The sequence below is a fragment of the Arachis hypogaea genome, chromosome 18 (assembly GCF_003086295.3).
Source record: "Arachis hypogaea cultivar Tifrunner chromosome 18, arahy.Tifrunner.gnm2.J5K5, whole genome shotgun sequence".
Classification (NCBI taxonomy): domain Eukaryota; kingdom Viridiplantae; phylum Streptophyta; class Magnoliopsida; order Fabales; family Fabaceae; genus Arachis; species Arachis hypogaea.
This window is the reverse complement of record NC_092053.1, coordinates 339,061-361,509: the sequence shown is the minus strand read 5'-3', so window position 1 is coordinate 361,509 and position 22,449 is coordinate 339,061. Positions and strand designations below refer to the sequence as shown.

The 22,449-nt window shown below is 36.0% G+C and overlaps 4 protein-coding genes across 13 annotated transcripts; 2 read left to right on the top strand and 2 right to left on the bottom strand.

The window, feature by feature from the left end:
• Positions 1–1,041: 1,041 nt before the first annotated feature.
• LOC112769300 (PX domain-containing protein EREX) lies at positions 1,042–5,224 on the bottom strand. 2 transcript variants are annotated; one of them, XM_025813775.3, is made up of 10 exons: positions 4,886–5,224; positions 4,653–4,763; positions 4,321–4,419; positions 4,112–4,198; positions 3,926–4,034; positions 3,118–3,803; positions 2,471–2,635; positions 2,146–2,388; positions 1,698–1,913; positions 1,042–1,563 (listed from the first exon to the last, which is right to left on the bottom strand). In XM_025813775.3, the coding sequence occupies exons 1-10, from the start codon at positions 5,102–5,104 to the stop codon at positions 1,282–1,284; spliced, it is 2,217 nt and encodes a 738-aa protein (XP_025669560.1). In that variant the 5' UTR covers positions 5,105–5,224; the 3' UTR covers positions 1,042–1,281. The 2 variants fall into 2 exon arrangements, with proteins under 2 accessions (XP_025669560.1, XP_025669561.1); XM_025813776.3 differs by having other exon boundaries at positions 4,321–4,411.
• Positions 5,225–5,680: 456 nt separating this feature from the next.
• LOC112769301 (zinc finger BED domain-containing protein DAYSLEEPER-like) lies at positions 5,681–8,626 on the top strand. 3 transcript variants are annotated; one of them, XM_029295110.2, is made up of 2 exons: positions 5,681–6,202; positions 6,391–8,626. In XM_029295110.2, exon 2 carries the CDS (start codon positions 6,461–6,463, stop codon positions 8,372–8,374), a length of 1,914 nt encoding a protein of 637 aa, XP_029150943.1. In that variant the 5' UTR covers positions 5,681–6,202; positions 6,391–6,460; the 3' UTR covers positions 8,375–8,626. The 3 variants fall into 3 exon arrangements, with proteins under 3 accessions (XP_029150943.1, XP_025669562.1, XP_029150944.1); XM_025813777.3 differs by having other exon boundaries at positions 5,685–5,947; XM_029295111.2 differs by having other exon boundaries at positions 5,720–5,965.
• A 471-nt stretch (positions 8,627–9,097) lies between these two features.
• LOC112769309 (formamidopyrimidine-DNA glycosylase-like) lies at positions 9,098–13,040 on the bottom strand. 6 transcript variants are annotated; one of them, XR_011876215.1, is made up of 10 exons: positions 12,534–13,040; positions 12,386–12,437; positions 12,004–12,061; positions 11,466–11,534; positions 11,255–11,380; positions 11,119–11,169; positions 10,518–10,595; positions 10,177–10,448; positions 9,874–9,908; positions 9,098–9,788 (listed from the first exon to the last, which is right to left on the bottom strand). XR_011876215.1 is itself a non-coding variant. In XM_025813785.3 (10 exons), exons 1-10 carry the CDS (start codon positions 12,760–12,762, stop codon positions 9,414–9,416), a joined length of 1,173 nt encoding a protein of 390 aa, XP_025669570.1. In that variant the 5' UTR covers positions 12,763–13,040; the 3' UTR covers positions 9,098–9,413. The 6 variants fall into 6 exon arrangements, 3 of the variants coding, with proteins under 3 accessions (XP_025669570.1, XP_025669569.1, XP_072081388.1); XR_011876216.1 differs by having other exon boundaries at positions 10,333–10,448; XR_003186450.3 differs by having other exon boundaries at positions 10,177–10,432.
• A 904-nt stretch (positions 13,041–13,944) lies between these two features.
• Positions 13,945–22,061, top strand: LOC112769298 (protein REDUCED CHLOROPLAST COVERAGE 3). Of its 2 annotated transcripts, none has more exons than XM_025813767.3 (22): positions 13,945–14,360; positions 14,490–14,557; positions 14,651–14,743; positions 14,822–14,894; positions 15,463–15,729; positions 15,810–15,874; positions 15,966–16,097; positions 16,184–16,225; positions 16,568–17,026; positions 17,107–17,261; positions 17,467–17,953; positions 18,093–18,155; positions 18,240–18,341; positions 18,454–18,774; positions 18,853–18,945; positions 19,059–19,160; positions 19,242–19,346; positions 19,445–19,578; positions 19,666–19,981; positions 20,099–20,211; positions 20,296–20,380; positions 20,535–22,061. In XM_025813767.3, the coding sequence occupies exons 1-22, from the start codon at positions 14,291–14,293 to the stop codon at positions 21,777–21,779; spliced, it is 4,590 nt and encodes a 1,529-aa protein (XP_025669552.1). In that variant the 5' UTR covers positions 13,945–14,290; the 3' UTR covers positions 21,780–22,061. The 2 variants fall into 2 exon arrangements, with proteins under 2 accessions (XP_025669552.1, XP_025669551.1); XM_025813766.3 differs by having other exon boundaries at positions 17,467–17,980.
• The last annotated feature ends 388 nt before the right edge of the window (positions 22,062–22,449 follow it).

The window sequence follows — 22,449 nt, the reverse complement described above, 5'->3', positions numbered from 1 at the left end:
TGAGGTATCCAAATATAAAATTATTTTTAGTTTTTCATAAGATTTTTTAAAAAAAGATAACTCATTTTGTCTGTGGAGTTTGACAAAAGTTTTAAAAATATTTTTGAGTTTTATTTTGTTTTAATTTTGTCTCAAAAGTTTTCGATCTACATCAAATATACTCATGCTGACTAATTTTTCAAAAAATTTAAAATCAATTAAATAACAATTTCATAAGAACTACTCTCAACACAAGCAAATTAAGCATAATTTTTATGCATTGTTAAATTGGTCTTAAATTTTTTGAAAATTTAGTTGTTGAGGGTATATTCAATACAAATAAAAAACTTTTGGAACAAAGTTGAAATAAAATTTAGAGATATTTTTAAAACTTTTACCAAACTTAAGAGACAAAAAATATATTTTACCCTTTACGAATTTATATACTTTGAAGAGTTTAAATAATTTTTCTAATGGTAGTGGACTAGTGGGGTTGAAGACCCCATAAAATGAGTAATTTTATTGGATATGAAATACTAAATAATAAATATGTAATAAGAGTTCAAAATTTATATAAGCATTTTAATATTTAAAACTCCAAATTTATATATTATTAAGGCATAAAATATTTAATTGTAATTGGAATTTAAAAATTCCCGTAAAATAAACATATTCTTTTAAAATTTAATATCCTAAATAACACTGGTAAATGCACTAAATTATATTATCTAATGTTTAAAATAATAAATAAAAATTTATATGCAGTTGTTTTTATTTAAAACTAATAATTAAAAATTATTAGAAAATAATTTAATCAATTATATTGAATTATTTAAAAAAATTTAACTATCAATTTTATATAAAGACAACTTTATATAAATTTTTACCAAATTATATATTAGTTGGATAGAATTTCCAAAATGCTAACATTTTTTAGGGTTTTAGAGTCAAACCTTATATATATTGGGTTTAAAAACACTAAATAATTACACATTAGTAGGGATGCGAAACCCTAACAAAATGAACATGTCCAAAACCGCCACAAATGAACAAATGAACAAATGAACAGATGAACAAACGTTTTTATGGTCTAACACCTTAAAACTAATCCAGGAATAAGTACAATTTTTGTCCTCCATATTTATCTTTATCTTTAATTTCTATTTCACCCTAGTTTTTTTCTAACAGCATCCTGCTGCATCACCATCGTTCTAAATACGCTAATAATCATGAGAGCCTATAACATAAAAAGACTCGAGCATTGCCATTGGGTATACATGCAGTATAGAAAGTAGAAACACGTCATCTTTCCAAGAACTTGCTTAGAACGGTTTTTTGCAAATGGACCTCCTCCTCCTCCTCCTCTTCCTCGCTCTCCCCTGATTTTATATTGGAATTTAGAGCACAACGAATGACAGAATTTATTTGTTTCCTTAAGCTGGCATTGTCTACAAACACATCTGCCAGCATCTTCCTCAACTCATCATGAGGAGTTGTTGTTCCTGTCGCACCTGAATTTGCTGTATCACGTGACTCGTCCAGAGCAACACCAGCATTTTCTACATCCTGTGCTAATAGCTGTGCCTGTTCCCAATTTGCACACAGCATGTAATGAAAACAGTGAATAGAGGCAACAGTACATAATGAATAATAATAAGTAAAAGGCCCCAAAGAGTTAATATCCGAGGGAAAAAGTTAGTTAAAGGTAACCATAATACCTCTGCAAGCAGAAGACCAATCCGGTTATCAGATGTTGCTAATAAATCCAAAGCATCAGATGGTGAAGTGTCAACAGTCAGTTTATCTTCCTCTTCAACAAGGAAGTTTACACTGCACTCCTTAAGCCTCCTTTGAAGGATTCCACACTCATGCAGCAACTTTGAATTAGCATTATGTAAAAGTTCCATTCTTTGTCTTTCCTTCTGGAGAATTCTCTGAACAAGATACGGCATAAAAAATATGATGAAATTAATCGGATTTACTAACAAATAGAATACCGAAACAGAGATTCAAATATTCTTTTCGCTAAAAAAGCATCACAACTAAGAAATGTCAAGTGTATCATAAGAAAAATACTCGCCCATATGGTTATACAAATCACTAGTCAGAATTAGATTAAGTGCATCCAATTTCCATCTCTTCATACTAGCAAAGAAAGGACCATACCTCCACATCTATCTTTTCCTTCATCAAGTCACTTAGCTGCTGTTTCAGTTCTAACTGAGAGCTTCTCAGTGACTTGACCTCCTTTACTAGCAACTTTGAATCTGTCTTTGATTTTGTCTCAAATTCGTCATGATATTTCTGCAACTGCTCAAGTTGTTCTCTAGCTGCATCTAGCTCTTGCTGCAATAGTTGCTTCTCCTGGATAACAGATTCTTTTGTTGATTCTGCTAGCACCCTTTCATCCTAGATCATTATAACTTTTCATTATAGTCACCAAAATGGTATCAAATAAAGTAATAATTAGAATCAATAATCAAAACCAAACCTCTTCAGACTTCAATTTCATTTCGAACTCCAGGCACTTTCTCCGGAGTTCCTCCATATCCCACTGCATCTGCGTAAATCTTTCCTTTTCAGTCAAAACAGCCTGCTGCATGTTTTCTCTGCAGTTCAATCGAGTTGTTTCAAGTTCAACTTCTAAATCTTTGACCTACAAGTAAAATGAAGCAACATTCAATATATGAACATAAATAGTCCAAAAAGATATCATCACTTGTTTCGCTTTTCCATCATTGTAATTGAAGTCATTTCATTGTAACTACTAATTACTATATCTCTATTTAATGACCAGTCATTTTAATAAAAATTAAAGCAATTCAATTAATCTAATGTTGCCTATGCACACCCATGCATTGCATAATGAGTAACAGTTTATATCATTATAAAATTTGAAGATAGCTGTATGCTAAAAATAAACTTAAAGCACTTAACATGTTTCAATTGAATTTCGGTGAGTAATTGCTTAATTTTCAAAAGCTATGTCAGGAAGATTTCAATTATGAGCTACTTCAGATGCAAAATAAGCTAGCCTAAACACACAGAGGAATGAATTAAGCAAGTGACCAATGATAATATCTATCTAAAAATTCAGAATAAAGGAAAACCGTTGAATATATATTGGATATTGGATACCTTGGTCATGAGATACTGTCTTGCAGCCATTTCTTGGTTCAACCTTGCTAGAAGATCCTCGACATCCGTTTTCGCTGTGACCAGTCTTTGCTGCTGAGTAGTAAGTACTCTGTTCAACTTGTGTCGCTCATACAGTGGTAAAGTCACCAATGAGTTTCTGGATGGTTCACAGCTCTCATGATGATGAGAAGCATCCTGAAGCAAACTGTTCGCAGCTGAATTTGATGTCTCACTATTCTGTACAGAACTAAAATCACTGTCAATGCTCTCTGTTGACAGTCTCTTGACATGAACATTCAACTTAGACTTCTGTGTTCCAGGTTGAAACTCAGTTCCATCCAGGCGAAGAGCTATAGCATCAGTAGTATTTGTAGTGATCTTGTCCGCACTACTATCCTCCTTAGTAAAACCTTTGTTGGATGCAGCACGATCATGAGTTTGAGTCGAATTAATCAAATTATGTTCCGATGTTGAATTCTCCATGCTACGACCAGAGCATTTATCTTTTCCATGCCGCGGTGATCCCAGCTCAGAAACCTCATAAGAGGTATCGTTACCAGACTTGGATGTAATGAATGAATTATCAGCATTTACAGAACCATGTGAACTATCACGGAACATAATTGATGGTGTAGCACCACTAGCAGATGTTTTCTCTGATATATGCTGATTCACATCATGGAATGCTGAAAAATATCAACAGAAAGGCATTAAAATTTTATGGAATAACATGAAGGCCTTATTTTTCTTTCACTAGAATAAAGAGGAACGGCTTCAAATCTGATATAAAGTGATAAGGAAAACATACCAGATCTAGCAGCAGCTTCTAGCTCAAGAAACATTGCTGCTGGGACACTTCTTGATACATCGATGTCTGATAACAGTTTTTCCATCCAATCTGCTAATAAGCACCTTCGCTGAAAATAATCAGTTTATCAGTGTTTAAGTGCATAAAAGAACTATTTCACAAACAAATGATGGATAACTTATCTACCTCTTCCAAAAGTGCATGGCTTTTAATTCTCAAAACCTTTTTCGATGGAGCAGGAGGCAAGTTTTTCATAGGAAATTCCTTCTTCAGCTGATAAATGGAAACCAAAAAAGAAATAAGAGAGAAAAAAAGAAGTTGATCATCACCTCAATATTGACAATTAAATAGCACACACATGACTAGAACAACAGATGGTTAGAAAACACACTTACATCAGAAAAAAGCTTCAAAAAATCACTAAATCTGCGCAATATCACTCGCGTACTAGTGACTCCCTCCGGGGATTGTATACCAACTAGAACCCTGTAAAACTATAACATAAGAAAGTTAATAGAAAAAAAAAGGGTAAAACAGCACACAATTGCAATTTAAAGTACTTTTTGGTTGAGAAAGACCAACTCAACTGAACAGAAGCAAATTATGAATGCAAGGTAATGTTAATTTGTTGCATTTCATTAACAAAAAATGATACTTTTTATATAAATTGTTGATGAAGTGAACTATAAAAACTTATAAGTTCAGAAGAAGAAGAAGAAGATTTTACCACAACAGGTTCAGAACCACCGGATTGGGGAACAGTAACCCAGGAAGGAACAGTGACACAGAAACTCCAACCCGTGTGAGGATCATGAGGCCAAACTGAGTTGCGGCCATCCTGAATTCGATTTTGAAACAAATCAATAACTTGAAGAAGTCGAATTATAGTTAAAATACACACACACAATGGGTAGAGAAACATAAAAGGGGGAAAATTCAGCTAAAATTGAAGAAAGATACCCATTTGCGAGGGGGAGGGCTCCAATCCATGCCGAGAGGGAGAGGGGAGGTTCCATCGTGGCGATGCTTGGGAGAGAGCGAAGCGGCGTCGTTTTGGGGAAGAAAGTAATCGTCGTTTAGCAGCGATCGACGATAAGCGAAGGGGTTGATGACGGTGTCAGCGTAAGCGCAGCTGAAATTGAGGTCCAATACAGAGAAGTCGTGTACGTACGGATGCATCGTCTCTCTTCCGTTTCTGTTTAACTGTTTCTGTCTCACTCAGCTCTGCAACTTCCAACTTCACCACCACCCTGCTTTTATCGATATTTTTCAAGCTGCTTAGAGTCTTGAACTTGAACCATTTCTTTAAGTGTAATAAACTAATAATAAGGAAATTAAAATTTTGAGAGTTTTTTTTTTTTTACTTCTTTTACTTTTACTACTTGGAATTTTTGTTTTAATTTTTAAAAATTAGAAATACTTTTAAATATGTTTTTATAATGAAATTATAATTAATGTGAGTAATATAAAGTTACTCATAAATTTGTATAGGTCAATAAATTCTTTTATTAAAATATTTATTTTTAAAATAATAAAATTCAAATAAAGTCGATTTCACGTGAAGTTAATAATTGAATTTTCATCTTTTTAAAATTTACATTAGACACAAGTGTCAATCAATTTATAATTTTATGATAATATATATTTATATTTAAATATACGATGATTCCATTAATGTTGTTCATTATATCATTAATAAATTAATGTTGAAATTTTATTAGTAAAGAATAAGATGTGTATTAACTATTAAGTATTAAGTATTAACTGAAGGTAGGGAAGTGGGAAGTGAGAAGTGAGAAGTGAGAACCCTTAAATTGGAATTGGGTTTTGCTTCAGCCGCACGGACTCCAGAGTGAGTGGTGACTACTGAGAACCGCCTTCATTTTCTTTTCCCGAAACTGAAACGACGCACATCCTTTTTTGCTGCCAACACAACTCAGCCGTCTCTCTCTTTTTCTCTCCCGCCACCGCCGCCGCCACAACCGCCCCTTTTTACAAAGTTCTCTCGGCATTTTCGTGAAGGTTCAATCACTTTAAACTGTAATCATCATCACATATAGTTCTTCTTTCTCTTTGTCTGTCTGTTTGGTGTTCGACTCATCATTGATTGATTACCTATTGTGGTTTCTTTGTGGCGCGTTTATATGATTTCCCGCTTCTTTTCTTTCTTTCTTTCTTTTGAGCTCCCATTGTAAACCGCAACCACTCCATTCGCGAAAAGGGAGGAAGAAGAAGTTACGACCTTCTTTTTGACAGAATGTATTGGGTCTTAAGAACGTAAGGGTTTGGTATCTAAGTGATTTTCTACTTTACGTGTTAGTTGTTAATTGTATGCTGTAACTATTGTTCTTTTTTGATAATGATCATTCTTCGCTCGCTTTGTTGTAACTCATGTGCAAGTATATTTTCTGATAATCCCTTCGTACTCCTTTCTAATTGTTTAATTCTTTTGTTTGTTTTTCTAGGATTATTCCTGCTATGGTGGACGTTAATAATCTTGTAGCCCCTGTCACTGATTCAGAAGCATAAACCGATATGCGAAGCCGAAAGAAATCTATTGTCTGGGAGTACTTCACTGTGAAAACTGTTAGCCCTGGATGTGCTAAGGCTTACTGTAAACAATGCAATAAGGAATTTGCATACATGACAGGTTCAAAACAATCTGGCACAAGCCATCTCAAGAGGCACATTTCATTAGGAATCTGTCTGAAAAATCACCAAACCCCTTCTGGAGAAGATAATGTTCAGCCGCCAAAGAAACATTTCACAAAAGCAATGTCTCACGATGCCCACATACCATTTGACCAGGAGCAATGCAATGACAACATAGCTAAGATGATCATTTTGCATGACTATCCACTTCATATTGTGGAACACCAGGGTTTCATTGATTTTGTGCGGTTACTTCAACCTCAGTACAATCCACTAAGCTTAAAAGATGTTCAAGGGGATTGCGTCGCAATGTACCTCAGAGAAAAGCAAAACCTCTTACATGTCATCAATGGGATTCCTGGACGAGTCAACCTTACTGTGGATTATTGGACTTCAAACCAGACATTGGCCTATGTTTTTCTTCGAGGACACTTCATTGGTGGTGATTGGAACTTACATCATCCCATTCTCAGTGTTATGATGGTGCCTTTTCCTGATTCTGACAATTCCTTGAATCAAACTATACTCTCTTGCATAAATGATTGGCATTTGGAGGGTCGGCTATTCACCATCACACTTGATAAGTTATTCTCAAATGGGACTTTGATGGGAAATCTCAGATGTCTCCTCTCTGTTAAGAACCCTGTGATCTTTGATGGTCAGTTATTAAGCCAGAACTGTTATGCTCGTGTGCTTAGTTGCCTTGCATTAGATGCACTGTCGGCAATGAAAGAAACTGTTGGTAAAATTCGCGAGAGTGTGAAGTATGTGAAATCTTCAGAATTTCATGAAGAGAAGTTTTTTGCGTTAAAGCGACAGCTTCAAGTCCCTAGTATGATGGAGCTCTTAGTTGATGATCAAAATAAATGGGATACAGTTTATCGAATGCTTGCTGCTGCCTGTGAATTAAAGGAAGTCTTTGGTTGCTTTGATGACTCCGGTCCTGATTATAAAATGAATCTTACTATGGACGACTGGAAGCATGTGGAAAAGCTCTGCATGTGTTTAAAGTATTTGTACGATGCAGCTAACATCTTAACTATTCGACCATACCCAACTGCAAACTTGTTTTTCCCTGAAGCATCAAACCTTTTGCTAGAGTTGACACACGCAGCATTCAGCCAGGACCCTTTCTACAGTACACTGGTTATGCCTTTGCAAGAGAAATTTGATCGGTATTGGAGAGAAAGCTGCCTCATCTTGGCTGCTGCTGTAGCCATGGACCCAAGGTATAAAATGAAACTTGTAGAATCCACTTTTGCGAGGATATTTGGTCAGAATTCTGAACCACGGCTAAGAATTGTTGAGGATGGTCTACATGAACTGTTTGTTGAATATATCATACAAATGCTTCCTTCTTCAGCAACAAATGGTGATGAAGGGAACGAGGCTACTATAGTGCACAAGCCTGAGCCTGAGCCTGAGCCCAAGCCCTGCCATGAAGAGTCACTTAATGGATCTCTCTTTGCTGAAGATGGGCTTTTTGATATTGAACTTTTTATATCTGACTTCGCTGGTGACCATCAATTTAATTCAGAATTGAGTGAGTATTTGGAAGAACCTCTGGAGCCTCAAGTACAAGAATTTGATATTCTAAACTGGTGGAGAGGAAAGGAATGGAAGTACCCCACTTTGTCTAGAATGGCATCTGATATTTTGTCTATACCTGTATCCACTCTTTCTGCAGATTCTGCTTTTGACATGCAAATTAGAAAAATGGATAGCTATAGGTGTTCGTTGGGGGCTCTAACTCTTGAAGCCATTACATGTACCAAGGATTGGTTCCAGTACGAATAATTTCCTATGCATGTTTCAAATGCTCTTGTGAAGAAAAGAAATCTTAGAACAAATACCTCGTTTAGATAGATTCTCAAGTAGCTTTTTAGGTATTGAAGTATTGATACTACTGTGATTAGCTGTTAGGGTTTGCAGTTGTCTATAGTATAGCTTGAATTACATTCTAACTTCATTTTGGTTTCAATGTCTTGGACACCATATATCAGTTGGATTCTAAGTTTCAATGAAAAAACACATAGACCTGTTCCTCCCTTTTTCTTCACTTATTTTTATTTTTTCTGCAATTTATTCCTACCGTATTCTGAAATGTCGGTTTAATGTAAGTGGCTCCGTAATATATACAGAAAATTAACTGTTTTTGAACAATTAACCGTCATGCAAGCAAACGGAACGAAAGAACTAAGAATTATTGTCGTGTTATATTTGTTCCTTTTCGTTTTCTTTCCGTTTCCTTTAATGCTTTAGAAGAAATTGCGATTTTTTATTTCATTTGTGATTCTCGGCAGCAACAAAACAAAGCGTTTGGGTACCAATACTATGGCAATGTATTTTCAGAACAGATCAGGCTTTTATTTGTTTTAGGGTCATGATGACTTATTACCTTGATGCTTTCGCAACAATATGGTAAAAACTTGATTGAGATGTGATGAGGCATGAGCTAATCCAATCTCAATCACTTCCTTACACAAATGGTTATCGAATTTATATTAGTTGAATCACTAATGAAGAATGAAAATTGACCTGTATTTTCATAACTCTAACCATTCTATTTTCAGAAACAACTATAATCATGATTTTTGGAGACATGACTACTAACAATAAGTACAAAACCTGTCAGCTGATCCCTTTATCCCAATTTTCTGGTTGAAATAATTAAAATAGGTCATGATTGATTTGAGGAAGCCCAACCGGGCAATAGATAACACAGAGAACACATAAGATAGTTAATCTAAGTTGCAGGTACAAAATAATCCATCCTTCTGTTGTTCACTTGTTCTCGAGGGAATAGCACAGCAGCTAGCAAGCTACGTAATAGTGGCTACTTAACTTTCCTTCTAGCATTCCTACTATTTTGACTGCTTTGAACTCTTTTCTTTGATTGCTTCCCTCCTGGTTTCTTCTTCTCAACATTATCATTATCATCATTCTCATCAGAACCGGCATCGCCATCATTATCATAGTCACTTTCCTCAGACTTCTTTTTGGAAGGCTTCCTACCTCCACCTCCTGCTTTTTTCGCCTTCTTTGATTTAAGACTTCCCAAATCATCCTCTTCCCCATTTGTTGGTTTCTCATTATCTTCATCGTCATCATCAATACTTTTTTTCTTTGAGGTTTGCCTTCTAGATTTTCCAATTTCTTTCACATCTTGTGATCCACTCAGCTTTTGCAACTCTGGCACATACGCAGTGGTCTAGGGACCAAGAGCATCTTCAGATCAGAAAAATAGAAAACACAATGACAAAAGACAATCAAGGGAAGTGTTCAGATTGGCATACCCTGCCACCAGCAGTAATAAAGTCAATTTGTTTCCCTGCCATCGCATGAAAATTCATAAATGTTTAGCATGGTTTACATTTTATTTTTTTTGGGAAATGGGAAGTATGGAACATTTCATATAAAATGCATGCAGAAGAAAAAGACTATATTTATTAAAAATGAAATAAATGTTATAGGTAAATATATTCTTTTAAATAGATGATTGGAAATTTCAGCATGAATGAAACAGTGTGATACAATCCATGTTACATGTACCAACAAAATGCTTAATTTTATTTTCAACACAAAGTAAGAAAGCAAACCATCAACAAAAGCCTTGCCAGGCTTTTTTTCACGTGAATGAAATATCCAACTAGAAGGAAACTGACTACTATCTGCTCCAACTTCAAGTGCTTTTTCAATGACCTGTAAAATGAAACTATTTGTTAACTAATACATATTAGAGAAGTATGCCTCACCACTTATTTTTCCAGTCTTTTTCCCCCAACGAAAATGAAATAACCATTCAAGAGGAAAACAGCTACATTCAGCATCAACTTCAACCGCATATTGAATAACCTACATATTTTATCCTCTATATTTTTTATTAAGTATATAAATTTGATAAGCTATACATTTCAAAGAAGAAAACAACATTCTGCACCTCTTTAATGGATTTGTGCAAAGCTGCACAACTTTCATCCGAAAGGCTAGTAGCTGTTTGCCGAGGATGGATTCTTGCCTGGATAAAAGGAAAAAGGTATCAAGCAATTTTATAGTTTGATCTCTATCCAACACTAGAAGGATAATATGTTAACTACTAACTACAAAAGAATGCAAAGCCAGATGCTAAATACTGTGAAATGCATACAATTCCAAAACAATTTGAGGTTAATGCAAACCAATAACAGTGCCAAATCAGAATATTAGAATAGAGTAACAAGAATTATATCACTGGATAGCCATTTCTTAACGATGAGTTTAAGTTGCAACAATGACTATGGGGATAGGGGGCTCCCCGTGTTTTTGCAATATGGAAAGTTAAAAATACGAATTTATATTCATAGTAATAAGACACAGGGATGCAAATGAGCATTCTTTCAAACATAATTCTACCTAAATAAAATCGGATTTCCAGTGATCATCCTGTAGATGTAATATAAAAAGTCTAAATATCACTCTTAGAGTCTAAATTAATAAATTAAAAACATAACTGGAGAGTCTCAAAGATTCAAAATTATTAAGAAAGTGAAGCTTGTACGTACTTGGTATAGCACTTCATCTGCAACCCAATTTCCAATACCTGAAATAAAGCTCTGCAGATATTGGAAAATTAAAATCTCCTATAAATACAATATGTATAATCTTTAAAAGGTGATGATAAATGTAGGCACCTAATACCTGATCAAGTAACAAAGGTTTGATTTCAGTTTTCTTCTTGTGCAGAGATTCAGTGAACTCCTCAAGTGTCATGGGTTCCAAAAGTGCATCAGGACCAAGTTCAGATATGGGAGGCACTGATGTCGGCTATATCAAGGAGGGGAGAAAAGTGAGGTTACTGATAAAAATTGTTTGGAAATTAGGCTTGGATAGCAAGTGGAAGTCACCATACATCTTTAAGCAGGCGAACTCTAGCAAATCGCCTTTTGTCGGTGAAAGACAACTCCAAGCCATCTCCTAGCTGTGCCAATAATCTAGTTAGTATAGGTATGAACTAGAAAGTTCATTATTTTACTTGAACACAAAGCTAGTTGCAGTAAGGTTCCTTTAATAATTAAAACGCAAGCACTAAATTGAGATGATAATACTAATTTTCTCAGCATGAAACCAAGTTTATGGAAATAGGCGAATTAATTGAATAAAATGTCATACTTGCCAGAACCATAACCTAGCCTACTCTAACATCACATCAACTTGCATCTTCCAACTGAATAAAGATATGCGCGTCCACAACAACAAATTCCATTTCGAGAAAAGAGAACGAGATGTTGGGAGGAAAAAACACTTTAGAACATGCATTTTCATCTTTTAGCCCAGCTGAATTTGCATAAAATGAAATTGGTGTTTAATTCCAAGGGATCACAGGTCCAAGTAGTGAACTAGTGATATAATTCTAGCATTCCACTGATCAATGCAGGGACAACATTTACCTCAATAAAAAACTTAGAATATTTGGAAGGCCAATCCTCTTCGTCATTTACAGCAGACCTGCATGCATGTTTACACCCAATAAACTAACAATAGACTTTCATGGGCAGAACCGCTGCCAGGAAGTAACATTCAAAGCTGAAGCAGTTATAGACACGGAGAAAAGAATAACAATAATTATATAAGCTCAAAGAATGAAATAAAATTTGTAAATAGATGCTGAAAAAATAAAATAAGAAATTGACACAAGGCTCTGATATATCCTCTTGAAATGAGGACCAATAAAAGAGATATGCATGTGAAATTATAAAAATAAGAAAAAGAAACCCTTTGTTATCAACTTGAAAACTCATAAATCACTGTCCAAGTAAGAAGTAGCCTCACCTTTTGTACTTAGTAACTGCAACGCCTTTTATGTATATAGCACCAGCCATGCCTGAGATATAAACGAGTAAAAATGCATTAAGTAGCTCACTCTTTTCGCTAGGGTTCAACGAAATGACGAGGCAACATAGAAAGAGAGGATGAATACCGAATTGGAAGGAAGGGAAAGGAGGTGAATCGAGCTGAAGCCACATGTTCTTTCCCTTTCGGCGAGCTGCGACAATGGTCTTGCCGACCACCGAAGCTTGGAGCTCCGACGGAGAGACACCGTCGATGACTTTTGGATCATCAGCAACAATGCATTTCACTATCTTCTTTCCGACGCAGTTGTCTTCGACGGCCCTCCTGGCCGCCTCCACTTCTGGAAGCTCCGGCATTCCACTCTCTCACGCTGACTCTGCTATGACGTTTTCGCGCCTTCCTTTTTGGTTTCTCACTACTGGCTGTTCGCCTGTTCCGAGAGACATGCAATCACTTCGTTCGCGTGAGTTGCTGTCACGGTATGCCATTTGGATCTTGGCCCAATACTTACTTCTCTCTTGGGCTTGGGCTCGGGCTGAGGTTTCTTTCTTGTTTTGAGTCCAAAAGGCTCCATTATCACAGATGCTTTTGGGAAAAATGTTGTCCAAAAACAAAATGGTAAAAATATTGATTTGTCACAGATTCACAGTGGAAAGATAATCATGACCAAAAAAAAAAAACAGTAGAAAGATAATGACAGGCTATTGATTTGATTAAAAACAAAAATGTCCCAAACACTTATTTGAAAGTAACCACCATGATCTCCTCATCCGTATGTAGCTGTATCCGTTGCATCAGCATTGACCCGTCACTTTATAAAGATTGTGTGCTGCTTACTCAGAGGGGTCTAGGGTATAAGGATAGGAAACATCAGCATTGACCCGTCACTTTATAAAGATTGTGTGCTGCTTACTCAGAGGGGTCTAGGGTATAAGGATAGGAAACATTTTAAGTGTATCGGAATTATAAAAAATATATATAATATATATTAATTAAAATAACGGTTAAAACAATTGGAATATCCGTATTTTTCAAAATACTTAAAATGTTTTCATAAGGATATATATCAACACAAGATTTAATTTGACTATACATTAAAAATACTCCTTAAATAAGTAAATATGCAACAGAGAGACTTGATTTGAATTAAAAATTTTAATTCTAAATGAAAACAACAAAAATATGTTAAAAATTTTGAAATTGATCTATTGGTATGTTATTGCTTGTAACTGATCATAATTTTTTTATTATTTTTAGCTTAGAATGGTATTGATTTTTATTATTATATGCCGGGCTGTTTAAAAAATATATGAAATTTTGTTTTTAATAGGTAAATACAAAAAATAAATTAAAACAAATTTGTAAATATTTAACCATTTTCTTAAAAATTTCATCGAAATTTTTTTTAAAAAATCAAATATTATTTGTTTGATAGATATCACCTTCCAAAAGAAGATGGCGTGTAACACGTGCTGCACAAAAAGTTCACCTACCAAGAAATAGTCCTACTTAAAACTTTTGAATTTAATTTCTGAAACAAATATTCCTACTTAAAACTCGTATTATCAGCGCATTGCGCACACAAGAATTTCTCCTTAGACACCGTGACATTGTTTTTGTTTTATACCTTCTGGAATGAGAGTCTAGGGTCACACAGCTCCTCCCTTCGGCGTTATATTACACACGTGGTTCTTCATTCTTCATGAGAAAAGCCAGCCTGGTTATTAGCACAAAGTGGAGCCCACAAAGCACACTATTTTTCTTTTCTTCTCACGCCCTTTCTTGTGTTTTCAGCTATCATTTTGGGGGCGTTGCTGATGAATTTCAGAAGTTTCTCATTGCCAAAATTACACTTTATTCCGTGACGGCAAAAAGGAAAGGTCAATGGCCCCCAGATCAGGGAAAGGGAAATCTAACAAAGCTAAGGCCTCGAAGAAGAAAAAGGAAGATAAAGGTTATAAGAGCTCTCCATTTGCTGCGAAACGATATCATCATCTTTTCACTTCAAAATAACATTCAACTAAACTATATTATGCTTTTAGGTTTTCACGACTACTTTTTTTAATTTTTACTACTTTTCCAGCAATAATAGAGCCTTCCTTAGTTGACATAATTGTGGTCACCCCATATGACTCACAAGTTGTTCTCAAGGTACGGTTTTTGATTTCCAGAACTGGCATTATGGTTTTGGCTTAATATACATTTCTGATTAGGGTTGCTGTGTCTATTGAAACTTTGGTGAAGGGTGTATCTACTGATAAGATAATTGATGTGAGAAGGTTGCTTGCTCAGAATGTGGAGACATGCCACTTTACCAATTATTCTCTATCACACCAGGTTACATTCTTTTGCATTTTTCTATGCATTTCAGCAATTAATGCATTTAAGCCAGTACCCAATAATGTGTTCCTTTAGGTGAAGGGGCCGAGACTAAATGACAGAATACAAGTTGTCACTTTGAAGCCATGCTTTCTGAGAATGGTTGAGGGTAAGTGTATGTAAACTCCTCCTTCACCATTCTTCAACCATATGTAGAATGCCAATTCCGTGATTATTATTTAAAAAATAAAATAATTATTTTTTCAAGATAAATCTTTTAAGAAAGAATATATTATATTGGTAGAGCACTAGAGGAGCGTTTCTCTTATCCTTGATCATCAGCCTCAAAAATCAAAATAATTGAAAGGCGTGTCCACATTCGTCTCACATTCAATACTTACGTACCATCTTTAATTATGAATGTACTATGTCTATGACTTTGAGCAATCTGAAAGGCCAGAGCTTAGACAGGCCATTATGAATTTGTCTTGTAATTTCCTTGAAATATGAAATATAACATATATGTTTTGAAAAATAAAATGAGTATTATGTATTTAGATTAAGGTGGAAACTCATGTGCAGTCGACTTCACGTGAGTTTTTTATTTTAGATGAAAATTTAATCAAATCAGTCAAATCATCTAACGACTTTTAGGTATCAATTTCAAGTGTAATCGATTTCACCTAAATTAATTTATTTTTTTGTCTAATCGAGTATGGTCCCTCAAAATATTTCAGAGGATTATAGAGAGGAGTCCCAAGCAGTTGAACACGTGCGCCGACTATTGGATATCGTTTCGTGCACAACAAGGTTCTCCAAGCCCAAACCCAACCACAAGCCCAAGAAGAATGGAAAGGCCCAATTAGACAACAACATCATTTCCAGCTCACCGGACAAACCCAACGGCGGCAACGGCGGCGGCAGGCGTGCCCTCCACCCAGCGCCGATGCTCTCAACATTCTACGACTTCTTCTCATTCTCTCACCTCTCTCCTCCCATTTTACGTTCGTATTTTTTCCTCCTTCGTTGCTGTGTTGCAATCTTAGCTTAAATTGCACATTGTTATGGGATTGTGTTGGTGCAGATTTGAAGAGGCGTGAGCTGAAGAATGCAGATGAAAGACGTGAGGGAGACTACTTTGAACTTCAGGTTGCAGCTTTCGACATCTTTTGTAACTGTAACGGAGCCTGAGTCCATAGTAATTAATTATGATTATTTTTGAATTGAAATGTGTTTGTAGATTAAGATATGCAATGGGAAGGTAGTAGAGGTGGTTGCATCAGAGAAAGGGTTCTACTCTCTTGGAAAGCGCTCCCTTCGGACCCACTCTTTACTTCATCTTCTCCAACACCTCACCAGAGCTTTCGCTAACGTATGTATGAACTTGCACTCTGTTTTGTGTTTGTGCAGCACGCGCTATAATAATTGAGCCGCAGTTACGTTCAATTTTTAATGCAGGCATATGGCGCTCTCATGAAAGCTTTTCTTGCACGCAATAAGGTGCCACTGAAACTCTCTTGTTTTATCGTTCAAAATTATATATATGTATGGTATGCGTTTGACTGAGAGACAGAGACTAAGACATAGAGATTAGAATAAATCTCAGTAGTATTCTGTGTAAAGTGGAAGATAAAAATTAAAATTAATTAATTAATTGAAATGAAGGTATTTTAGATATAAAATATTATTAAAATTTCGGTCTCTATCTCTAAAAATTTTAATAACAATCTCTGAACCAACAAACATGATACTGATTCTCATTCTCTCAGTATCTGTACCTCAAAATAAACGCTACCTATATGTTTGTTTCTTCTTACCATTTTGGTCCTTCATGATCATCAGTTTGGGAATCTTCCACTTGGGTTGCGAGCTAATACATGGCTTCTCCCTCCATCTACTTGGAACTATCCTGCTGATGAGGATGAATACTGTGGCGGTCAGGGGCGAAATGGTCAACATGATCTTAGGCCATGGGCTAAAGAGTTTGCTACTCTGGCTTGTCTTCCTTGTGAAACTGAGGAGGAGAGAGAGGTCAGAGATAGAAAAGCATTTCTGCTTCACAATCTGTTTCTTGACACCTCAATATCTAAGGCTGTTGCGGCTATAAACCATGTAATAACATCCAAGTTGAAGTGTTCTCCGGGTTCAATCGTGCATGAGGATTATGTAGGGGACCTATCCATTGTAGTCAAACGTGATGCCGCAGACACTATCCTTAAGCATGATGATAGTAAGCAGGAGGAGCAAGCACAGAAGAATTTACTCAAAGGATTGACTGCAGATGAGAATGTATTTGTGCATGTAAGTTGTCAGTTGTTCATGTGTTCAGAGCTTAAATTTCCACATGTAAGACCCATGCTTTTTTTCTTTCTTCGGTGCAGGATACTGCTTCGTTGACTGTTGTTGTTGTACAGCTCTGCGGATACACTGCAACGGTGAGGGTTGTGGGTGATACCAACATGAGCAAGTCTGAACCTCAAGATATTGAAATAGATGATCAGCAAGATGGTGAGGTTAATGCTCTCAATATCAGCAGGTATGAGCACATCTAATCTAATACAATACTAAATGTGAAACTTCTCTTCAACTATGATCGATCTCTTTAGTCCAGGCATTATTGGTGCTTTGTAATTCCTAAGGGGAAATTATACAGGAGAACTATATATATATATATTATTGCCATTTATGTTGGTAATAGGCTGCATGAATATTTGATCTTAATGAATCTGAGATATTTACAGTTTGAGGCTACTGCTTCATCACCAGTCTGCAGTTGATGCTGATCAATTGGAAGGGTCTGTGACATCTCTATCAAATTTGGGTGATTCTGATTCTTCTAAATATCTAGTTCGGAAGAAGGTTCAAGAATCCTTGGAAAAGTTAAAGGAGGAGGCAGTTCTTCCTAAAAGGTCCATTCGATGGGAACTTGGTTCCAGTTGGATACAGCATCTGCAGAAACAGGAAATATCAAAAGATAATATTTCCAAAAAAGATAGTGGCAATGAAACTGCACAAAATATTAATGGTCTTGGAAAGAAGTTTAAATCATTGAAGAGGAGGGAAAAGGAAGAAACCAGTATAGGTGGTACAGATTTGACAGGCCCAAATGATTACCAACTTGTGCATGTGAACGGGTCATCTGATAAAGTTGAAGCAATCACTGATGATTTAGAAAATTTTACTGAGTTGAAGAAACTTCTTTCTCACACAGCATTTTTGCATCTTAAGGTATCTGGTACTGGTCTTCACTCAAAGGTTTGAAATTGTCCATGTTTTCAATTTTTCGTCCCTTTTTTTTTAACATGCCAATGTTTACATTTCAATTTTTGTTAATTCTATCACTTAATGCGGCTTCTTGTTGCAACAGAAAGTTGACGAGCTGATTACCATGGCACATGATTATTATGATGAAATCGCTTTGCCAAAGCTGGTACCATCAGATTCTCCAACAGATAATAATTTTTATGGATAACATGATTACATGGTCTGAGAACTGAATTCTTTACAATTTTAGGTTATGGAGTTTGGTTCGCTTGAGATTTCCCCGGTTGATGGCCGCACACTAACGGATTTTATGCATTTAAGAGGAATACAGATGGCATCATTGGGTGAAGTGGTGAGAGTTCTATTCCCTCAGATCCCTCCTTCTTACACTGCTAAAAATCTACTATTGTACTTAAACTGGTTTGGTATTACAGTTTGATCTTGTCATGCATTTTATGGATCAGGTAAAACTAGCAGTGGATCTCCCACACATTCAATCACTTTGTATCCATGAGATGGTTACACGAGCTTTCAAGCATTTACTTAAAGCAGTAATTGCCTCAGTTGATTATGTGGAAGACTTATCTTCAGTCATTGCATCAACGTTGAATTTCTTATTTGGAGGCTTCCAAATGAGGCCGTCTGACCAAACAAATCTGAGTGATGATCATTATCTCAGAATTGAGTGGCTCCGTGTAGTTATATCCAAAAAATTTGGATGGACATTAAACGATGAGTTTCAGCAGTTGAGGAAATTATCAGTTCTCAGAGGGCTCTGTCACAAGGTATCATCAATTTGGCTTGTGCTTGTGCTATTATTTTCAGATGATGAGTTTGTAATATGTTATGGTTTTCTCGTACAGGTTGGATTGGAGTTGGTTACGAGGGATTATGACTTGGATTCTCCCATGCCCTTCAAGAAATATGATATTATCAGCATGGTTCCTGTTTGCAAGGTGGGATACTGAATTTAGATTTTTATCAACCTCCAAGCGGATTCTATGTTTGATCTAGTAGTTTTATCATATCACTGAGCCAATTACCAAGAGTGTCATACTTGATTCTACAGCATGTAACATGCTTCTCCGTAGATGGACGCAATTTGTTAGAATCAGCCAAAATTGCTGTCGATAAAGGAAAGAATGTGGAAGCTGTACATTATGGAATAAAGGTAACAATATAATCATCTTGTTTGTTATCTGCCTTAAGCATGATCTGTTATTCTATACAAAACTTGTCTATTTAATTGCAGGCATTGGTGAAGATGATGGCTGTTTGCGGTACCTATAATCGAATTACTGCAAGTGCCTATAATCTTTTAGCTGTGGTTCTTTACCAAGCCGGTTATGGTAATCAGGTGAAGATTCTGTTATATTTGCTTCTCATGTAGTGTAGAAAGTAGAGTCTTTCCATCATTTTGTTGCTAATGAACCTGTTCGAGTTTTGCTTATTTAGGCCACAATATATCAGCAAAAAGCAGTTGATATAAATGAGAGGGAGCTTGGGCTTGATCATCCTGACACAATAAAAAGCTATGGGGACCTTTCTGTCTTTTACTATCGTATGCAACAATACGAGCTCGCTTTGAAGTAGGTTACAATGACTCTCCTCTTCAAAATGGTTTAGAATGCCTATTCCATGAAGAATTTCTGTTGATTTTTGTATTTTTTTCTCAGGTATATAAATCGTACCTTATTCCTTCTTCATTTTACCTGTGGACTGTTTCATCCAAACACTGCAGCGGCTTATATAAACGTGGCTATGGTGGAAGAGGCTATAGGAAATAATGATCTGGCACTCCGGTACATACATGAAGCTCTTAAATGCAACATTAGATTATTAGGACCAGATCATATACAGACTGCTACATGCTATCATGCCATAGCCATAGCTCTTTCTTATATGGAAGCATATTCTCTTAGTGTGCAACATGAGCAAACCAATCTTGAGATACTTCAAAAGAAGCTTGGATCAGAAGATATTCGTACACAGGTGGTGACTTTTGTTGTCTGTATATATAAAAGAATGTTATAACTTGGTAGATGTAATGACAAATGTTGCTGTATATATGCTTATATAGTTATATATAATATGTTTACTCTAATGCAGGAAGCAGCTGCATGTCTTGAATTTTTACAATCAAAAGCTCTAGAGCAGCAAGAAGCTGGCAAAAGTGGAAGTTCAAAGTCAGATGCATCCATTGCAAGTAAAGGTCACCTTAGGTACTGGCTTGGTATCTCCATGTTATTTGTTTCAGATACAACACAGTATTTCAGGGCACCAAAAAACTGACTCTTTTAATGCAGTGTGTCAGATCTTCTGGATTTTATAAGTCCCGAGCTTGATTCCAATAGAAATGAACATGCTCAGAGAAAACAGCAGCGTGGGAAGGTTCTTTGCTAAATTTTTACATGGTGTTACCTTATATATTTGACATTAATTGCTTTATTATTATAAACTGCTGCTACCTTTGTTTTGTAAAATTTTCTGTTGTGTTGCCTCATTATGCAACTGATAGTTGTCGATTATATCTCTAATCTTTCAGATACTTCTACCAATAAGTGACCAAAACCTTCAACGTGAAGATGCACCAAGCAATGTGGGTGTTGTCTATGATGGCTTGGAATATGCTACTGGTATGGCAGAAAACAAAACAGAAGAAAGATCTGGCATGGTGGATTATGAGATTCTCAACAAAAATGGCAATAATGTCCCTATGTATAGTCCACCAGTGTCAAGTGAATCTATTCACCAGGAGGAGATATCATCAGATGAAGGCTGGCAAGAAGCCAATTCAAAAGGGCGATCTGGGAACACTGCGAATAGCAAGTTTGGCCGCAGAGGATCTCATCTCTCAAAGCTGAGCACTACTGTTATCAGGAAAAGTCCACAGAAATCAAGTTCAAGATTCCTCTCAAAAATATTATCTTCATCTAGGCAATCGAAGCCTGAAAACTTAGCTTTCAAAGAAGATTCTACCGGTCAACTAAGTCCAACAAAACCTACTAGAGCCAAAAGTTCTGGTAGCCCAGCAGCTCTGAGCTTTATGGCTTCAAAGTCCATATCTTACAAAGAAGTGGCTGTGGCACCTCCAGGTACAGTTTTGAAGCCCTTGTTAGAGAAAATTATAGTAAATACCGATAATGTAACAAAGGGAGATTATTGCCAAGGTGAAAGCCAACACGAGAAGTCTTCATCAGAAGCTGAGGAGGTTTCCGTTGCTTCTGATGATGCAAGACATACACAAAAAAATGCTAGCAAGATTTCAGCTGCAGCCAAACCATTCAATCCATCATCAGGAACACTGTCCATACTTGACCATTCAGATTCAGGTTCTGTGACAAACTTACATGATGCCAATGCTAATCAAGGCATGCATGTGGAAACCAGGGACAGGAGTGGATACGGGGATACAAGAAGAATCATGAATCCACATGCACCAGAGTTTGTTCCCAGAAATGCATTGCAAATGGAAACCACTGCTAATGTCAGTAAGGCAGAGATAGCAAGGCAGATACTGTTTAGCTTGCTTGTCAAGTCAGCTCAGCAAAATAATGATTCTTTTGCTGAATGTAATGATGAAAATAATGATTCTTTTGCTGAATGTAATGATGAAAAGAATGCGGTGATGCCTCATTCGACTGAGAAAGAAAAAGAAATTGACATGAGTAAGCAAAAGAATGGAGATGGTGAAGGATTTACAGTTGTGAAGAGGAGGAGAAGAAGCAGGAACAAGTTCACAGATGGATTGTATAGCCAGCAGAGTCCCATATGTGCTTCGGTCCTTTAAAAATGTGATCATATCAGCATGAAACGTGTCCCCGCCAAAATCTGGACATCATTTGGATAACAAAGTCATGTCCTAGAAAATTTTCTTTTCGGTCGGATCGATAAGAATTTGTGTCATATACACGTTCTACTTTTGCATTCGTATGTCTACAAACCGTGTCTTACTGCCTTAGCTTTCTGTGAATGAGGTTTTTTTTTATTTTGTGGACACAGTTGATGAATTTGTTCCTCTTGTGTTGGGCTTGTTAATCGTTTAATGGGAAGATTTATGATTTTGTTATCATTGTCGATTTTCTGTATTATTGAAGTGTAAGCTACATCTAAATAAGTTAATACCAAGAAAGAGAAGCTTAGTATGATGTGTTAATTATTACCGAAGCTTAATATGATGTAATGATTTAGCGGATTATTAAGAAGTTGTGAGAAAGTAAGTTGCTGAAATTCAAAAATAATAATAATAGTTTTCGATAGTGGAAGCAAATATATGTCTCTCAAACAAAATCTTGGCATTTTAGATTTTATAAGGAGCATTTTCGATAATTATCACGCAAAAGAGTTTTACATTGCACCTTCTTTGTTCCTCACTGCCATTTAGATTGGCCTTTATAAAACTTATAAATTTTGAATGATTTTCTTTTTCTCTATCTTGACAAATATCGTTGGCTTCGCGG